Source organism: Mus pahari, chromosome 6, assembly GCF_900095145.1.
Source record: "Mus pahari chromosome 6, PAHARI_EIJ_v1.1, whole genome shotgun sequence".
NCBI classification, from domain to species: Eukaryota; Metazoa; Chordata; class Mammalia; order Rodentia; family Muridae; genus Mus; species Mus pahari.
The window spans coordinates 10,915,997-10,934,895 of NC_034595.1; the positions used below are offsets into that span (position 1 = coordinate 10,915,997).

The 18,899-nt window shown below is 44.1% G+C and overlaps 2 protein-coding genes across 2 annotated transcripts in view; both read right to left on the bottom strand.

The window, feature by feature from the left end:
* Frrs1l (ferric chelate reductase 1 like) overlaps window positions 1-12,066 on the bottom strand; it is a 26,423-nt gene extending 14,357 nt beyond the window's left edge. The window contains 3 exon segments of the mRNA XM_021200943.2: window positions 527-611; window positions 11,686-12,012; window positions 12,015-12,066. Coding sequence (XP_021056602.1) covers window positions 527-611; window positions 11,686-12,012; window positions 12,015-12,066 — 464 coding nt within the window.
* Window positions 12,067-13,655: 1,589 nt separating this feature from the next.
* The window catches only part of Epb41l4b (erythrocyte membrane protein band 4.1 like 4B), a 151,908-nt gene continuing 146,664 nt past the window's right edge, over window positions 13,656-18,899 (bottom strand). The window contains 1 exon segment of the mRNA XM_029540145.1: window positions 13,656-17,441. Coding sequence (XP_029396005.1) covers window positions 17,372-17,441 — 70 coding nt within the window. The 3' untranslated portion in view covers window positions 13,656-17,371.

The window sequence follows — 18,899 nt, forward strand, 5'->3', positions numbered from 1 at the left end:
ATCCAGCACACTCCCTTATGTCATGTCTGTTTGTCACCCCCTTCCCACTGACTCTTTGTTCACCTGCAACCAGAAACTCATTCCCCGCAGATAGGAGACCCAACAGAGGTTAGACTGCGGCACCTGCCTTCACATTCCTGCCACTCTCAGAGGTGGATTGTGATATGATCCTTCTTGGTTATATCTTTATCATGACCATAGAAAGTGACTAGGATACTGTCTTTAAGAAAAGAACGCGCCCCAACTGAACACTAACCAAGCATGGTGGTTGTAATGCTCCCACTTGTAAAGCCAGTATTGCATAGGATCATGAGATTTTCCAGAATTCAAGGACAGGGAGACCTGACTCAGCAAGCAAAACCCTTGAGCACTGGATTTGCTTATTTGAGCTTTCTATAACCTTGCTGAAGTTAAAAGGGGGGGCAGACTATGTGCCCACATAGAGATGCCTGCAGGTTTGAATCCTACCTGGAGAAACTCAGTACATTTCTGAGCCTTAGTGATCAGACTCACCCCCTCTACCTACCTGAAGCATCCCTTAGTTCTTCCACAGTCTTCCACCTTGATTTTGGCGAATGGGTCCACAGGAGGAGCAGTAGGGAAAGGGTAACCTGGACAGCGAAGATGAATGACGGTCAGAGAAGTCCAGGAACAATCCTCACAATGAGAATTCTAAGGAATGCGACTCTTATTTTTATCATCACTGCTAGGGATGTTTAGGGACTCAGCAAAGGTCTTTGATGACATTGGACTACATCCATCATCCACGCCTTTGAACTTTGCCTTAGGTGGACGCTGTGAATGAGTGCACTCCTACTGCATTTTCAAGCAAGCAACCAGGGACCTTGAGTAGAAACCTCATCCTACATTACCACTGGCTTACCGCTGTCCCGCTAGGAGTTAGAAAATCTCAACTTTACAACAGTGCACACACTCAGGAAGAAAGACAGATGATGGCAAAGGCCCAGCTGTTAACTTGGTAGCCGGGTGATTCCACTTCTATGTAAAATAGATATTACAACTTCATCTCTTTGGGCCACCACTGATAAGTCCTTCACTGTGGCGAGCATTGTCCCTCTGAGATGACTTATACCGTAAAGCCTTTAAGCAATGCTGGAGAGCAAGGCCACGGAGGCCTCCAGGTTCCAAGGGAAATTATTTTCACTTGGGGTGCTCACTCCAGGTGTGCAGCAGCCATGTGTGCCTCACGCTACATCCTCTGCCCAGCCTGAGGTTTGGTACTGGTCACCGATTGAATGATGGATGGTGAGATGCAAGCCTCCTCAGACAGGCCCAGGCAGTGTAAAACCTGCGCTTTTGATTTGTATTGCTTCTCTTCAGTGAAGTCTTATTTAATTATGTTAGCTTTAGACTTTTCACAAATGTCTCCAGGCTAATGCTTTCCTGGCATGAGTCTGTCTGCTTCTACTACCCCAGAGTTTGATCACTGGATCAAACAGCACCCTAAGTAACTGGCTCAAATACTTTAATTCTAGATTTACCCTATTTTGTACACTATTGCTCTCTACCGAGCCAGTTCACATTCACTCATTTTTACTACTATAGATCACATCCTGCCTTGAACAGGCTTTTTATTTATTTGTATTTATTGAGCAGCATTTCAATGCTACACATCATATTATAAACATCTTCATTCATGCCCTTACTCTTCTTATTTGTCACTGAAGTAAGGTAAATTTTTTCTTCCAGAGTATTCATTCAGGAATGCAATGGCTACTTCCTTATCTGTCATTAAGACACTGGAGGTGACAGTTTCTTCCATTTTACTTCCGACTCAAGTTCTGCATCTTCTTCATTTGATCTGCTCCCCCCTGCCCCGTGTGTGTGTGTGTGTGTGTGTGTGTGTGTGTGTGTGTGTGTGTGTGTGTGTGAGAGGGGGAGAGAGAGAGAGAGAGAGAGAGAGAGAGAGAGACTAAACTCAGAACCTCACAAAAAACTCTTGAGTACCACCCCCAGATTCCCTCTTCCATTTTCAATCACAGAATTCTTAGTCATTCCCAGCATCTAGGCTAATATTGGCTTATGATAGATTTCCAGTTCAATAAATACCAGTTGTCATTATCATCCCTGAACCATTATTGTTACTAAAATGTTATAAAATTAACTAAGAACTAATAACCATTGGGTAGCATTGTCTTTTTAAAGAAAAATGGGTTTCTAGACACCAAATAAAATCAAGTTTTGGAACATAGCATAGGCAAATGTTCTGAACTAGTTCATCGGGTTGGCAAAGGTCTTCGCTAACACTGGTTTTTCTATTATATTGTGAGTTCTAAAACAAAACCAAATAAGAATGTGTGTTCTGTGAGCTGTGCTTGCACATTCATTTAAAAATGTTTCCATGCAATGTCGTGGATTGAATTAACAGGTTTAGAATACATTTTACCACTGTGTTAGACCATTAGACCCTAGCCTTTTGTTTGTTTGTTTGTTTGTTTGTTTATTGCTATGTAAGCTGTCCCCAAATCCCAGACAATCTGAGGTTTGTTCCTGGTTCCTGGAAAAGACACTCTAGGACAACAGTTCTTTACCGGTAGGCTGCAACCCCTTGGAGGTTGAACAATCCTTTCATAAGGGGTCACCAAAGACCATCAGAACACACAGATATTTATATCACAATTTAGATAGCAGCAAAATTACAGCTATGAAGTAGCAATGAAAATAATTTTATGGTTGGGTGTCACCACCACACAAGGCACCATATTAAAAGGTTGCAGCACTAAGAAGGTGGAGAACCACCGTGCTAGAGTCTTGAAATTGTAGTAGTAGATGTGTCTTTACTCTTCGTGAGCCCCTTAGAGAGAGAAGTTGCATATAAATACATTTGCTTAAATGTCCTCCAAGATTGGGACAAGTAAATTACCTCCTGCAGTGGCTTGAATTGAAATGTCCCCACAGGCTCTTTAGGTTTGTTTGTTTGTTTGTTTGTTTGCTCTCTGCTGGTGATACTGTTTTGGGAAGCTATGGAACCTTTGAGGAAGTGAAGCCTTGTTGGCAGGAGGAGGTCACTAGGAAAAGGCACTTGAAGAACCATCCCTCCTCCACGTGTGGGCCCACTGTGACGTGAACAGCCTCTGCCACTTGCTTCTGATGCCTTGAGTCGAACTGACAGACCATGTCTATTCCACCACAATAGGTTGAAACCATGAAGCTAACGAATCTTTCCACCCATAAGCTGCTTCTGGTGGATCGCAGGAAAGTGAATGACACATCTCTACCTGCTCGTTTCCTCCCATTGTGGAAAAACAGAAATGCCTTTACCCACATTTCCTGGAAAAAAAAATAATCTAGAAGATTTTCATTTTGTAACCCAGGAGAAACATGGCCAGACTACCCTTCTAACTACAGCAAGCAAGCCCGGGCAGATTACTATTCTGAACAACTCTGGCTTCCAGTCCCCTGGGTACAGTATGATTGACTGCCCCAGTTTCTCCACATCCAAGCTCCACATGATCTCATTTATTATTTTAATTTGGATTTCCCTGAGCACTGACAGACACAAATGTCCCTTCATATCTGTATTAAGCCCTTGGGTTCCCTTGTCTGTGGGGTCGATTTCTGTAAACTTTGTTCAAACATTGTCATGGAATGTTGTATCTGTTTTATACATTTCATGATTGTTGGTCTCAGATGGTCCTATTTTACCTACCACCCCCCCAACAACCTTGGTTTTGTTTGTTTGTTTGTTTGTTTTAGACCCAAATATTTAACTTGGATGAGGTTAAGCTAAGACTTTCTCTGCTTTTGGTTTGTGACTTTCAGGGTCTCGAGGGATCATTTTCTAACCCCCATCAGCACAAGCCATTTCTCTCATTTTTTACTTATTACTGTTGTAGTGCTATATTCATAGCACACTGAGAGCTTTGACCCACTGGGAATTTACTCATTGTCTTATGTAAGGTGAGAAATCAATTGTATTTTTCTACTTATATCGATTTGTTTGGGTTTCTTTTTGCTTTGTTTTGTCAGACAAGAGTCTCACTGTGTGTCCCTGGCTGACCTGGAACTCCCCACATAGACCCAGCTGGCCTGGAACTCACAGAGATTCCCCCTGCTTCTTCCTGCAGAATGCTGAGATCAGAGGTACGAGCCACCACGCTCAGCTCTCTTTACACTGAACCAATTTTTTCTCAACATAATTTATGAGACAGCTCATGCTTCCTCTGGTAATTATGATAATAACTCCGTTCCAGTTCATCGGTTCCTTCATGAACCTGGGTCTATTTCTAGATTTTTCTGGTTTGTTATTTTTTGAAAGTTAGGACCATGTTATTTTAATTACTCAGCTTTCAAGTGTGCCTTAATTATCTAGAAAGGCCAAACTATCTCACCAGATCTTGGGGTTTGATTCTTCCGTGCAACGTATAGAAATCATGTGTGAAGTTCCCTTACAGAACTGTGTGGGATTGTCCTACGTTTGAGGTGAACTAAAAGTGAATGGAGGATTGGTATATTTATAAAATCAGATTATTCTTTTCAAGATCATAATTCAGTCTCTTTATTCCCATCCTTTATAACCCTTAATAGTTCTTTTTTTTTTTTTCTTTCTGTAGACAGATAAAACCAGGCCCTGTAGATCTCTGTTGCTACTTTGAGCCACATCTTTGAGTGATTTCTTTCACATCCTCTGACTCACTACTGCTGGTGAGGAAGAGCCTGGGTTCCTAAGCTACGTTAATCTTCTAAAAGCTTTCCTAAAAGTTCAACTAAGTAACAAAAGCAACGGTGGCTGCATAATGTACCATCCTCTGTGCACGAGATGTCCGAGATAGACAAATATTGAGACAGAAGGCTTCATGGTTGCCAAGAGCCAAGACAAGGGGAAACACAAAACGCCTGCCTGCATGGTGTTAGCTCTAGGGAAATATGGCTTCTTTTCAGGGTGATCAGAGTGCTCTAAATATGATTCTGGCAATAGCCGCATAAAGCCCATGAGCATACTTTAGAACCACGTCACGGCATGCTTTAAATAGGTACATGAATGCGTGGATGCCCCCCGTGCACCTGCAGAGGTCAGAGGACAAGTCCTGGGACTGAGTTTGGGGGATCAAATTCAGGTTGTCAAGCTTGGTGGCCAGTACTGTTAGCCGCTGTGTCATCCCTAATGCCAATATTTTGACATACGACACTTTGGTAGCTCAACAGAAGGCTATCATAACTTCCCTTATGATTTCCTCTTTACCTCTTTGGTTAATATTTTTCATTGATATTGTCCCCTGTGATCCTTTTATTTTCTTTCTTTTTGTTTCTTAGGGCCAGGGAATCAAACAGAGAGCTAAGAATGGCAGGTGGCACTCTGCCACTGAACAACATTCCCGATTACCCCTCCTCAGGCTTTCGCTAACTTCAAATTTCAGCTCACTATATTCAGAAGACATCTATGCATGCTATGCAGAGTCTCTGTTATCCTGACTTCCTATAACTAGTTCATGACAAATTTTAGAGGATCTTCCTGTGTGTTCAAAAAAAAAGTATGATTCTGTATTTGTTTATATACTCACTTAAATAATGTTATTATTTATAGAAGTCAATAAGTACCTTTTATTTTTACAATTTGATTTTTTTCTAATGCTAAGGGTAATATGCTGAATTTAACACATTTTGTTTGGATATTTATTTATCTACATATTTAATGCATTCTCTAATACCTATTATTAATACATTTATATTATAGGATTAATATAATTACAGATTACTGCTTCATGTATTTGGAAACACCATGCATGTGTTTATTATAGATATATGCATTCATATATGTAGATAGATAGATAGATATAACACACACATATGTATCGATAGTTATTTTTGCAGCATTGAGTAATGAACCCAGAGCCTCATTTATGCTGAGTAAGCACGCTACCACTGAGCCACAGCCTCAGCCCTGGAAACTTACATATTGGGTTTTTTTTTTTTTTTGGTTTTTCAAGACACGGTTTCTGTGTATAGCCCTGGCTGTCCTGGAACTCAGTTTGTAGACCAGACTGGCCTCGAACTCAGAAATTCACCTGCCTCTGCCTCCTGAGTGCTGGGATTAAAGGCGTGCGCCACCACCACCTGGCTACATATTGGGTTCTTGATTTATTATTTCTTTCATCACTGTATAACATTACTTGTCCTTCACAGTCCAACTTTAATTATATTGTGTCAGATTTTGTTACTATCTCAATTCCCTTAAAATTCATTTTTGCCCAAAACCACTTTCTTTTTTACTTCTTCCAATATATTTGTATATTCAATATATATTTATATGCATGATCAAAATTCAACCATAATATCTTTCTCTCAGTCTGGCTTCCACACTAACAAAGTTGTGTTGTCACATCAAATGAGTTGGGATTATTTCCTCTTTCTATGTCCCCTGAAATATGTTCAGGACACTGGCAAAATGGATCCGTGAGTAAAGGTGTCTTTTGCATAACCTGAGTTTGATCCTCACTACCCAAATAAAGGTAGAAGGAGAAAACAACTCTATAGATTATCCCCTGACCTCCACACGTACACCATGGCACTCATATTTGTACAGCCCCTCCACCACATCTTGCACATGCATGCATACACACACACACACAGACACACCTTTTTTAAATGTAAGGATGTTGTGTCCAAATGCATGTCTGTATACCATGGCTTACAGAGGCCAGAAGAGGGTATTGGGTCACCTAGGTCTGGAGTTAAGGAGTTGTGAGCTGGGAACTGAGCCCAGGTCCTCTGGGAAAGCAGTTAGTACTCTTAATTGCTGAGCCATCTCTACATTTTTAAAGTTTATATATATTTAGAGTGAGCACTATCTCTCACTTGAATATTTGGTAGGATTGAGCCTTGAGCTTTTTTTTTTTTTTTTTTTTTTGGTTTTGGTTTTTCGAAATAGGGTTTCTCTCTATAGCCCTGGCTGTCCTGGAACTCACTTTGTAGACCAGGCTGGCCTCGAACTCAGAAATCTGCCTGCCTCTGCCTCCCGAGTGCTGGGATTAAAGGCGTGCGCCACCACGCCCGGCTGACTTTAGCTTTCTTATTTGGAAGATTTGTTTTTAGTTGACTCAATTTTTTTTCTTACTTCCTTTTTTTCTTTCTTATGTGGTGTGTGTTGTGCATGTCAATACATGTTAACATGTCTGCAGTCACACATGTATGTGCACAACTGCTCATATGAAGGCCAGAGACTGACATCAGGTGTCACTTTCTGTGGTGAGGCGGGATCTCTCATTAGACCCAGTGTGGTGAGCCAGCTTCCTCCATGCCCCTACCTTCTCTGGGCTGGGCAAGCACTTTCCCTTCCCAGTCCCTGCCCCACCACCGCCTACCCCACCCAGTCAGAGCATCCTTCTCAGTCCCTTTGATTCAGGTTTTCTAATTCTTCAGTCAGATTTTTCTCCCTAAAGGAATAATATTACATTAGAGGGCTTTTTTATTGTAAAATTTCTTCTCCTTTCTCACATGGATTCAGTCATTCTAGTAATTTTGTTTTAGAAACTAATTACAGCCACTTTTTTTCGTCTTATTTTTATTTTATCATTTCTGTCTACCAGATATTCCTATAAGAAGTTGGTTTTCTCATTTAATTTTATTTATTTACTTATTGTTTATGTTTGCAGTGTTGGAAGCTGAACCCACAGCCTTACCCATGATAAGCAACTCACTGAGCTCCACCCACATCATGCATATGCTAAGCAGCCCTCTGAGCTCCACCCACACCATGCATATGCTAAGCAGCCCTCTGAGCTCCACCCACACCATGCACATGCTAAGCAGCCCTCTGAGCTCCACCCATACCATGCACATGCTAAGCAGCTCACTGAGCTCCACTCACAACATGCATATGCTAAGCAGTCCTCTGAGCTCCACCTACACCAAGCAAGTGCTAGGTAGCTTACTATCACTGAGCTCCACCTCCGTCCACTCTCGCTGTTTGAGGCTCTCTGGCTTCCATTCTCATCTAATTTGTGGACTGTGTGTCCTTTTTCTGCAATCCCTTGAGCCCATTTTGCCATACTCTACTGAGTGGTTAATGGCTTTTGCTTTGCTATTTATTGCTTCTAATTAACTAGTTGGATCGGAGCCTTCAGGTATTCATTTAGCCCTCAATTCCGTGAGGTTTAAACCACAGATTGGCTGGTTATACCATTCAGCTTCACCTCTGAGAACTACAGCATCAGCCTCTTTCTGCGGCCACCTGAACTGTCGCTTCTACTTACCAGGGTCATATAATGCAGAGAGGATGTTGAGCAAGAGAAGTGGCAGACCGGAAAGTCCTACACGGGTGATCACACAGTAGCGCTCTGCCCCCTCAGGACCTGCAGCTTTCAACTGCCTAGAGAATCACTCTGAAACCCAGCATCTCAAGTGCCTTCATGAAAACCCTCACTCTGACCTGCTCAAGTCCAGTTCCTAGCACTTACAGTAGTATCTAACTCACAGGATCTGTGTGCAGATGAAAATTAATGTAGGTAAAGTACTGTAGGAAACGGTCTGGCACACAGTAGGGACTTAGGAAAGGACAGTGAAGGCTGGGGAGATAACTCCCTCAGTGAAGTGCTTGACACACAAGCATGAACACTTGAGCTCATATGGAAAGTCTGGGCTTGTTGGTGATACATGTTTGTAATGGCAGTGCAGGAGGAGACAGACAGGCAGATTCCCTGGGCTCTCTGGGATGGATGAGCTCCAGGCCAGTGAGAGAAAGAGGAAAAAAAAAAAGGTGGGTAGTGCCTGAGGAACATCATCCAAGATTATTTTATGGCCTCCACACATGAATAAGAACACATGTGCCTGCATACGTGTGCACGTGCGCACACGCACACACACACAAACACACATGCATGCACTTGCATGTAGGAATAAATAAATAGAACTTTGAACATAGCTCCAATAAATATCCATGGAAGACTGTTTACAGAGGACCCAGAGGAAGAATCAGACATGTATTGGTGGCATTGAAGAACTTCTAGATTCATAGGGAGATAGGCTACACATTTACATATAGTGCCTGACTAACATGGGAAGGACACAGGCTGATGAAAAATGTCCTATGCATGCTTCTGTCCTTCTCTCTGCCTCTTTCCCTGCTCTTTGCCACAACAGAAAAACAAAACAAAACAAAAAACTGGTCTTGAACTCAGTGGTGAGATGCTCATTGATTTGAATGTCTTGCAAATGGCCAGATCATTATGCCTTAATGATAATCAATCATAAATGGGTGTTTTTGTTATCAGTCAAAGGGATGGCAGCTACTACCATCCTCAGACTCAGGATCCTCTATCCTGAGCAGCTGCTGGCAAGACACTGGGACAGAAGACTTCACATTAAGGTTTAAAACTAAGGCAACACTCCATTTCCTGCTGCTTTTCCTCCTCAAAGAATACCCAGAGCAGTTACCCATAATCCAATGTTTTATATGCTCCTGTTGTTTGCAACGTTCTGGGCTGGAAACCTACTTCGCAGAGTGACTGTAAAGTGTTCCTTGGGAGCTACTGTCACCTGATGTTGGCCTTCATAAAACCTGCTCATACAGTTCATTCTTTCCATGTATGTAAACCAACACAGAGAGTCTGGCTTGTTCTTCGTTAGTTAAGTGAGAATATATGTGCTCACATGCTACCTTTAAGTCACTTGGAAGTATAGACCAGTTGTGTAAGGGAGAAATATGGACTAAACACTTTCAGAAAAATATGCTTAGGAATATTTATCCTTTCCCAGAGTGATAGATTCTGTTTAGCACGTTATTCCCTGCACCATTTGCTTCTTTTTCCTGGGCTCAGGGTTACCTGGCCTCTCTTGCAGCTAGGGCATTACTTAATTATGCTTGTAATTGCCAAAGACTATGAGAAGAGATGATCTATGCAAGCAGCCAAAGAGATAATTACTTATCCTAAACTTCTCTTTTCCATTTCTTCAGGATTTTGTGTGTGTGTGTGTGTGTGTGTGCACTTGTCATGTGTATGTGAGGCTATGGATGGGCGTATGCCACACATGTGCTGCATGTAGAAATCAGAGGACAACTCAGATGTCAGGTTTCTCCTTCCACATGGAGATAGGGTCTCTTGCTAGCTGCTGCATATCAGATGGCCTACATGCTCCAATGATTCTATTGTCTCCATGTCCCATGGCTCTACAGGAGTACTGGGATTACAGACACAGGCACTACAGCACCTAGCTTTACATGGACTCCAATGCTCTGAACTCAGGTTTGTGAGGCAAAACTTTACCAACTGAGCCATTTCTCCAGCACCCTACCATCAATTTTGAACAAAGACATAGAAGCCACCAATCTTCTATTCTAGAGATGCGGACAAGGTCTTAAAGGATAGTAGAGCAACAAGATGGAAGGCACGTAGGTCCCTGAGTGACAATTTGGAGTAGAGTTGCTTCACCAGCCCTTGAACAGCCAGAGTCGAGGTCACTAAGTGTGTGTGTGTGGGAGAGGGGTGGTCCAGCAGTCTCTATTTAATAAATATATTTCCCCAATCCATTCTCTCCACCTTCCTTAATATAATAATTATATTATTTTGAAGTAGATACTGTTTGTCTTTTTTTTTTTTTAGCTACAATGTTACCCGTCCCCGACTCCTTTACAGCTATGTGGGACCGCATGGCTAAGAAACTAAAATTGTTCTTTGGAACTTCTATCAGAGTAGGGTCCTTAATAAGTAGGCAGCAAGCATTTTTTCCCCACTTTGTTTTTTTTTCACCCTCTGGAAAGTGAAGGTAGTGAGTGGGGTTCAAGCAGCTACTTGGGGTCATTAAGCTACAAGCTGAGAATTACGCAGGAGCAGAAGGTCCCTAAGACTGGAGACTTCATGCCAGCTCTGGATTATGGGGCTTCTAGATTTCCTTACGTGAGAGAGAAAATCCTATTTTATCGAAGGTATTAACATTTCTATGCTGCATATAGGTGAACCTCATCCTCATTAAGAGATATAGCCATGAACGGATAACCTCATTTCAACCCCCGGCTTGATTCTTGGCTCCTCTTTGCCAAGCTTTCTGAAAGCTGCGGAAGTAAGAGACCAGTTCCCATTCCTTTTATCAGAATGGCTTTGCCTTTTGTATTCTTTGAAACAGCTCCTCAGGGAAGCTGGCGAAGAAATCTCAGTCTCTGGGCCCAGATGGTCCCAACAATGGTGGCTCACACTAGGAGACTACAAGTGTGGTAGCAGCAGATGTGGGGTGGACTGGGGAGCTGTGACCCATCTCTGGCGCCTGGGCAATGAGACCAACGGAAAGATGGAGAGACAGTACCTGCAAATGTAGGTCATTCCAGACCGACCAGGAGGTAACTGGGCAACGGGTCTCTCTAAGTTGGGTTTTCTGCTTCCCGCCTGCTGCACTGGGCTCCGGAATTCTAGTCCAGATGGCGTTTCCTCCATGGCAGGAGGATGGAGGAGGCCAGACGCTGAGAACTAGGGGAGCATAAGCTTAGCACCTTCTATCCACAGCCTCGCAGGACTTGAGTCTGACTCTCCTGGCCCTAGTCTCCCCCACGTGTAAAGAGGGGAGCAGGCGCTGACAGCTCCTCCAGACTTCCCTCCTACAGGCTGGGTCAGAGAGCCCAGCTCCCTACTCTAGTCTCAGCTGTGCCCATCTGCCTCCACTGACACCTTTGCGGACCCTTCCTACGCCCCTCAACGTCCCACCCCCAGGACGCCCCTCACCCTCTGGTAGCCTCACCCTCCTCTGACAGGTAGCGCAGGTCGTAGAACTCGCTGGCGAAGGTGCCATAGGAGGAGTCGTGGCGCGGCACTGCCTCTTCCGCGCCCGCGTCCCCTCGCGCGCGTCCCCGGGGTCCTCGGCCCCCCGGGCCCGCACTGTCGTCCGCGGGGCTGGCGTCGCAGGCAGCGATCCCCGCCAGCAGCAGCCGCAGGAGCAGTGGTACCCAGGCCGGGCGCCACAGGGGTTGCCCCACCATCGCTGCGCACGGATCCCGCAGCCAGGCCGCTCCGGCCGCAGCGGGGACCCCGCGGGCGCGGGCCGGGACCGAGCCGCCGCCAGCACGCGCCGCGCAGCCGCGGAGCGCCCGCACCCGCCGCCTCCCTGCCTCGCTCTGCGCATCCTCGCTCCAGCCCCGCAGCCTGCCCCCGTCCGCTCGGCATCACCCCCTCCTCGCCTGACGCTCCTTCCTCGGGTCCTTCTTCCCATTCTCCCCATCGCCCAGTCGCCTCCAGATTTGACCCTCCTGGTACCCGGATGCTTAGTGTGGCCCGCTGACTTACAGCATCAGCATCACCTGGGAGCTTGCTTATATCTCTTCAGGCCCTGCTCTGGATACACAGAGCGGAATTTGCTCTTACTCGAATCCCCAGCATCTAGTTTCCACACCTTATTAGAATGACCGTCTCCAACATCTTGCTCCTGTAACTTTTCGTCCGGAGAAAAAACTTACTAGACTCATAAATTTCTCTGGACCATCACGGAAGGAAGATGAAGTCACAAAATCCCACTATCTAGGTAGTCAAGCGGAGATCAGAGACAGTGTGGAAAGTGTAACTTAAGACCTTGGCAAAAGCCACAAGTGCTGGAGCATAACCTGGGCCTTTCAAACTAGGCAACTGGTTTCCCCAGTTTCCCCAGAAGCAAAGTGCACAGACATTAAGCGAGCCAACCATGTCTGACAAGCGCGCCGAATCTCCACGTTTTCACATCAGCTTGTACCACTTACACTTTGCATTATTTACCTGGCCATTCATTTGCTCAATTAATATACACAGATCCCCAGGTTTGTCTTGTTGGGGTGGTGACAACTAGTTGTCTTCTGCAAGAAATAGTGACACTATCTCTCCCTCGATGCTACTTAAGAAGAACCTTGCATGTAAACCTTTCTTCTGGTTCTTTTTTAAAAAATTACATAAAGTAAGGAAACTGCTACTGAGACAGAAAAAAAAACAGATTTCAAATGCACACCTGGAAGGCAGACTGCCTGGGTTATCAGTAATGACCAGTGATCAATAATTCCTGGGATGTAGTGCATATTAAATAAGACCATGTAGGGAAAGGATTGTAGGGTTCAATGTCACTAGTGTCATAACCTTGCACAGAACTATGAAATACTGAGAAGCCAGTAATTTCAACTGATTTTTAGCCCAGTGGCTGGAAGACATGGGAGCTGCTATTGGGAGGAGAGTCACCTTGGGAAGTCCAAAGGCCAGTTGTTCATTATTGTATATAGCTGACAGGTCAGCTTGTCCAATTAGAAGTTAACTATGTTAATCCTGCCAGGGTCTCACACTGAACCTGAAGCTCACCTCGGCTATTCAGGATGGGCAGGGAGCTTGGGATCTGCCTGTCTTCCCAGCACTGGTATTATAGACATGCTGCCTCATACTGCTTTTTATTTGGGCATCAGGGATTTGAATTCAGGTCCTCACGTTTGCACAGCCAGTACTTTACTAACTGAGCAGTCTCCTGAGCCCAGAACTTGCTGGATCAGCCTGTCTAGTGAGTCCCTAGGATCACCTTCCTCTGCTCTCCACCCCAACACTAGGGTAATAGAGAAATGCTGCTGTGCCAGGATTTTATGTAGGTGCCCAGGGTCCCAACTTCGTTTTCATGCAACAAACACATCACCCACTAACCCATCTCCCAGACCCAGTTAGTCACTTTTAAACGGAGAAGCATTTAATTTCATTTTCATTTTTAAAAGACAGACAACCTTTATTTCTCTTCTCATCAAAATAATTTCTCAAAAGGACCCTTTTTTCTGTTATAAAACATCCCCAGATTAGTGCTACCGTTCAGTATCCAACCAGGAACAGATGTGCCCTGCCTCTGACCACCTGGTGCGTGTCATTTTTCACTTTGAATTTCATAAGATATAAAAGCTGTGATCTTGGAAGTCCCTCAGAAAGTTAAACATAGAGTTGCCATATGATCTGGCAATTCCAAGAGAACCCAAAACATATGTTCACACAGAAAAACTTGTGTATGACTGTTCATAAAATTATCGTTCATAATAGCCCCAAAGCAGGAGCAACCCAAATATCTGCCAACTGAATAAATAGGTAAACAAAACATAGCATCCTTATCATCTCCATTATTCAACCACAAAGACAGAGTGAAGCTCTGATACATGCGATAACACAGAGGAACCTTGAGAACATGGTTAAATGAGAGAAGCTGATCACGGAAACCCACATACTATGATTCCAGATATATGAAGTGTCCAGAATAAGCAAATTCATAATCAGAAACCTACAGACCAGGGTAGGGGGGGTGGTTAGTGGTTGCTAGGGGAGAGGCAGAGTCACGGGTCAGATTATATTTGCCCTGCATCATGGACACGCTGAAAGACACTGAGGTACACACTTTAAAATCATTAAAATGGTGGGTTTTAGTCAAAGACTTTAAAGGTCTGTGATCTTTGAAATGGCGAATGATAACAACGATATCAGAATCTTCCTGTGCTCTTTGGGAAAATAAAATTCCAGATGCACCCTGGTGGGAATTTCTGAATACTAAATGCTTCCTTTCTCACACCTAAAGATCTGTGCTGTCCCTAACCTGTCAACTCTCTGAGTTGAGGGTACCAGAGCTCTGCAGTAACATGCCATGACTTCCCAGCTAGGAGTCTGAGGCCACGGTGACAGTCCCAGCTCTGTAATGATCATGTCGGCGGACTCTCTCCTCTCCTCTTGAATCCACAGTGGGTGGTTGTGTTACCTTCGAGTGCTGATGTTTGGGTCTACGTAGACCGAGAAGGTAATAATTGCACAACTCTTTATAGTCACTGTGAGCTCCCCCAGGGCAGCTTCACCGTCCCAGCACCCACCATATAGTTAAGTAGGCAGAAGATAATGGCCACTGTGGCAATATACTCCTCTGCTTGGGATGAACTGCCAGCGGTTCTGGGTTTGCACATACAAGGGCAACCAGCATGTTTGTGCTCAGGTTTGCAGGGATGTCCACCCACTGGGACTCTTGTGAGCCCAAGGGAGAAGTGGGGGACAAGGTAGGAGCCTACAAGCCTCCTGAACGCAGCAGCTAAAACCTCCACGCATACTTCCTTAGGAACAAAGCAAGTCAGACACGTGGCATACACGCGTGGCCCGAAAGCTCCGGAAACCTTCTGCTGTGTTCTGGAGGCTTCCATCTGAGAGCAGGGGGAGGAGTGCACATGGCAGAGGGCAGATCGGAAGGGGAGCAGCTGCTGGGCTGGCAGGAGGTGACAACCCCGTGTTCTATAGGACCATGGTTTGTGTCACGTGCATATGACAGAGGACAGTCAAAGCCATTTTGCTAGTATATCTAGGGGCTGTGTGGGTGAAAAGTACCCACCCAAAACTCCACTTTACCCAGACGGCTCCACCGAAACAGCGGGACAATACAGAGCTATCAATGAGAAGAGGGTCATGGCCTATGTAAGGTCACAGCAAGCCCCGCATGTGTCAGTAGCTCCTCCTGACATTTTTTGTACCATACCAAGGTACAGAAGGGGCGGATATGTGTACTGACAACCAGGATTCATCAGGAAAGGGCTGAAGACCCTCCAGGACACTCTGTGCACTAAGGTATGGAAATGTGCCATACATCCTATAAAGAGTTCCCTCAAAAAATATTAAATTGTAGAGTCAGTCCTTAAAGGGTCACTCCTTGGTTATCCAAATACCTCTTTACATACCTCGTTTGCATCAACGCTAGTCAGTGAGGCAACTTTTATAGTTATTAGTATCAAATTATTGGCACCATTCATTTGTAGGGGTGGGGAGAAGGCAAACTACAATACAACATAAAAATACAGTTCTGATACAAAGGTATGAGATCAGTTCTAGTGAACAAGCAGTCATAAGAAATGGATGTGGACAGTTTACATACAAGAAAACACAGCTCGTAACTCATCACACGGAAAAGTGCTCGGCCTTGCTAGCAGTTCATGAAATAAGACAGCGTCTCAAGATTAACTATACATACCTATTAAACTAGCAAAAAAAAAACTAATTAATTAAAATAGCAAAACCCAGTACTGGCAGAGCTATTGGTAAATAGAAATGCTTAGACATTGCTGGTGGCATTATAAATTGTAAAGGGGATTCAAGCATTCAGAAGAGGGGAAGTTTAAATGAGACGACCTTTAAGGTCCTTCCAACCCAAAGATTGGATCTTTCTAGAAAGCAATCTGGCAATATAAAACAAGAGCTATAAAATATTTCATGCTCTCTGACCTTGTAATCCCTCTCTGGAGATATTCCGGAGGGAATAATCCAAGAGAAGGATTATATATATATATATATTTATTTATTTATATTTTTTTTTACAAAGACATTCATAGCAGCACTATTTATAAGTGTGAAATTTTGCATATAACTCAAATATCTATTAGTGGGGAGAAGTGAGGTTAACTGTGTCATGTGAATATAAAGACATTTAAGTTAGTGAAAGTATCTGTCTAATAAGGAGATGTGTTAGGTAAAGAAATATAACAAAAGGAATGTCAGCGCTGAGCACAGCTATGTAAAAACAGCTTATCTGTGAGCAGGAAGAACTTTATAGCGAGCTGTGGGTAGGGGTTCCTTAACTCCTGCAAAGGTATTCAAGTGCATAATAAAAATTTAAAAACACATTTCTTGAAACTATATAAAAAGGGAGTTAAGTTTCTTCCAGGTCAGGTCCTATCAACCTGGTTAGAGTGGATGGAATTTAGAAATATTTTTCTTTATGGAAAGTCAAATGACTCTTCCTGATCCCGAGTCATCTTGACCCTGGAGAGATATTTTCAGACAATGTAAGTTAGAATTTCCTATACGGGCCTCAAAGATAAATCCCATTTATCCAAAGTTGTTCTGTATCCAACGAGTTCACACAATCAATTGTACTTCAGGTTAAACTGAAATATTTTCAGTTGTATAATATGCAACTTTTCCCCCTTCATCTATTCATGTCTGAATAAAAATAAATAACTTTATAAGATCTGTGTATTATTCAGTGTAAATGGAAAACCAGCAGTAAAGAATTATTCTCTCATAAAATGACCCATTTAACAAACAGCCAAAGCTTGGTGCAAATGTCAATCATAAAAAAAGTCACATCGTTGAGAGTGTAAGCAGAGGATTCTGTGCTGCGTTAGCCCCTGGGGTTACTAACAGATACACACAGGTACCTCTGAATAGAAATCCCCTTTCTTCTGGAAACTTCCTACCAAACCCTGTCTCCACTGCATTGAGCAGTAGAAAAAGCTCTCGTGCTCAGGAGACGTAAAATAACTTTTCCAACGAAGTCAAGCCGGAAGCTGGCTTCCGCTAACCCTGGAGACCTGGGCGAACAGAGCACACATCTGTATGTCGTGCCACGGTAAACACGCCACCGAGCCCGAGGAAAGGAAGCGGACGAAGGCACCATGCCATCTCCAGGCAGCAAGGGTGGAGTGTCACAGTTCGGTCATCAGCAATCTTTTCATCATCTTCTCTCTTTCCAGTTCCTGCCGGAGCGTCTCCGCACTGAGAAGCAAGGGACAAAGCAGTAAGAAAAAGCCTGCTATGATGGACTCTTATCCCTCTGGAACCATAAGCCATGAACTCTCCCTTCCTTAAGTTGCCTTTAGTTGTGGCATTTTATTACAGTCACAGAAAAGTAACTAAGACAGTGACAGACCTTGTTTCTACTAGTTAAATACACACATATGGGTAGTTGTGTAAGGTAGTGTGTGTGTGTGTGTGTGTGCATGTCTGTGTGTGTACTTTGCTTTATTGGAACACATAGTCTCCTGTCTCTTAGATAAATGTTCTGGTGTGTGGTCTATTCATCTTCCTCTTCAAAATGGTGAATACCTCCCCCTCTCTTCATCTCTCTTGCTCTCCCTTTTAAGACAGGGTTGCCTAGGCTAGTGTTGAACTTTTGACCCCTGGAAATTCTCCAAGCTCTGACTCCCAAGTTGTAGGAACTATGGGTGTGTGCCACTGGAAGGGCCCTACAAGGTGTGCATGTGTGTGTGCGTGTGTGTGTGTGTGTGTGTGTGTGTGTAATGATTTATTTTGATTTTGATTTTGTGTGCATATGCCACATGTGGACAGATGCCCAAGGAGGTGAGAAAGGGGACCAGATCCTCCAGAGCTGTAGTTAAAGGTGGCTGTGTGAGCTACATACTGAGAACAGATTTCAGGCTCTCTGGAAGAAGAGCAAGTACTCATAACTGCTAAGCCATTCCTCCAGCCAGAAAATAAAATGTATATTTTTAAAGGTATGGAGTAACTTTAATAATCTCAGGAAGGAAAGAAGTCAGTTGTGACTGGCCAGTGAACCCCCAGGGTGTTGCTGCCGTCCCCCACCCTGTGCCTTACAGAGGAAAACCACAAATCAACGCTTTAGCCTCACTAGCTCTTAGGTGTTAAGAGATTTCGCTTTGGAGGTCCCACAGCTGCATGAGAGTTGTCAGTGTCTCGCCTGCCACCTTGGCTGTGGGTGATGAGTCTAGCACGTGGGTTATGGTGATAGTGCTAGACAAGGCTACCTTTTAAGGACAAGAGAACCTCTTTGGGGCTGGAAGTGGGGCTGGGGCTGCGAGTATAAAGTATTTGTCCTGTAAGCACAATGACCTGAGTCCCATCCCCAAGTAAAAATGCCAGCCATAGCACACAGACACATTTCCACAGGGGAGGGAGACCGAAGGACTCCTGAAGCTCACTGGTCACCCAGACTAGCCTAATTATTACCGAGTACCAGAAGGTCAGTGAGAGACTTTATCTTAAAGAGGTGCATGATGTTCTTGAGGACGACCCCCAAGGTTGTCCACGGGCTCCACACATACTCCTGTACACACACAAATACATACATATATATACAAGCTCACACATGCGCATTTGCACACATACATACATAAGTATATGCTCACGTCTCACACACACACACACACACATACACACACACACACACACACACACACACACACACACACACAC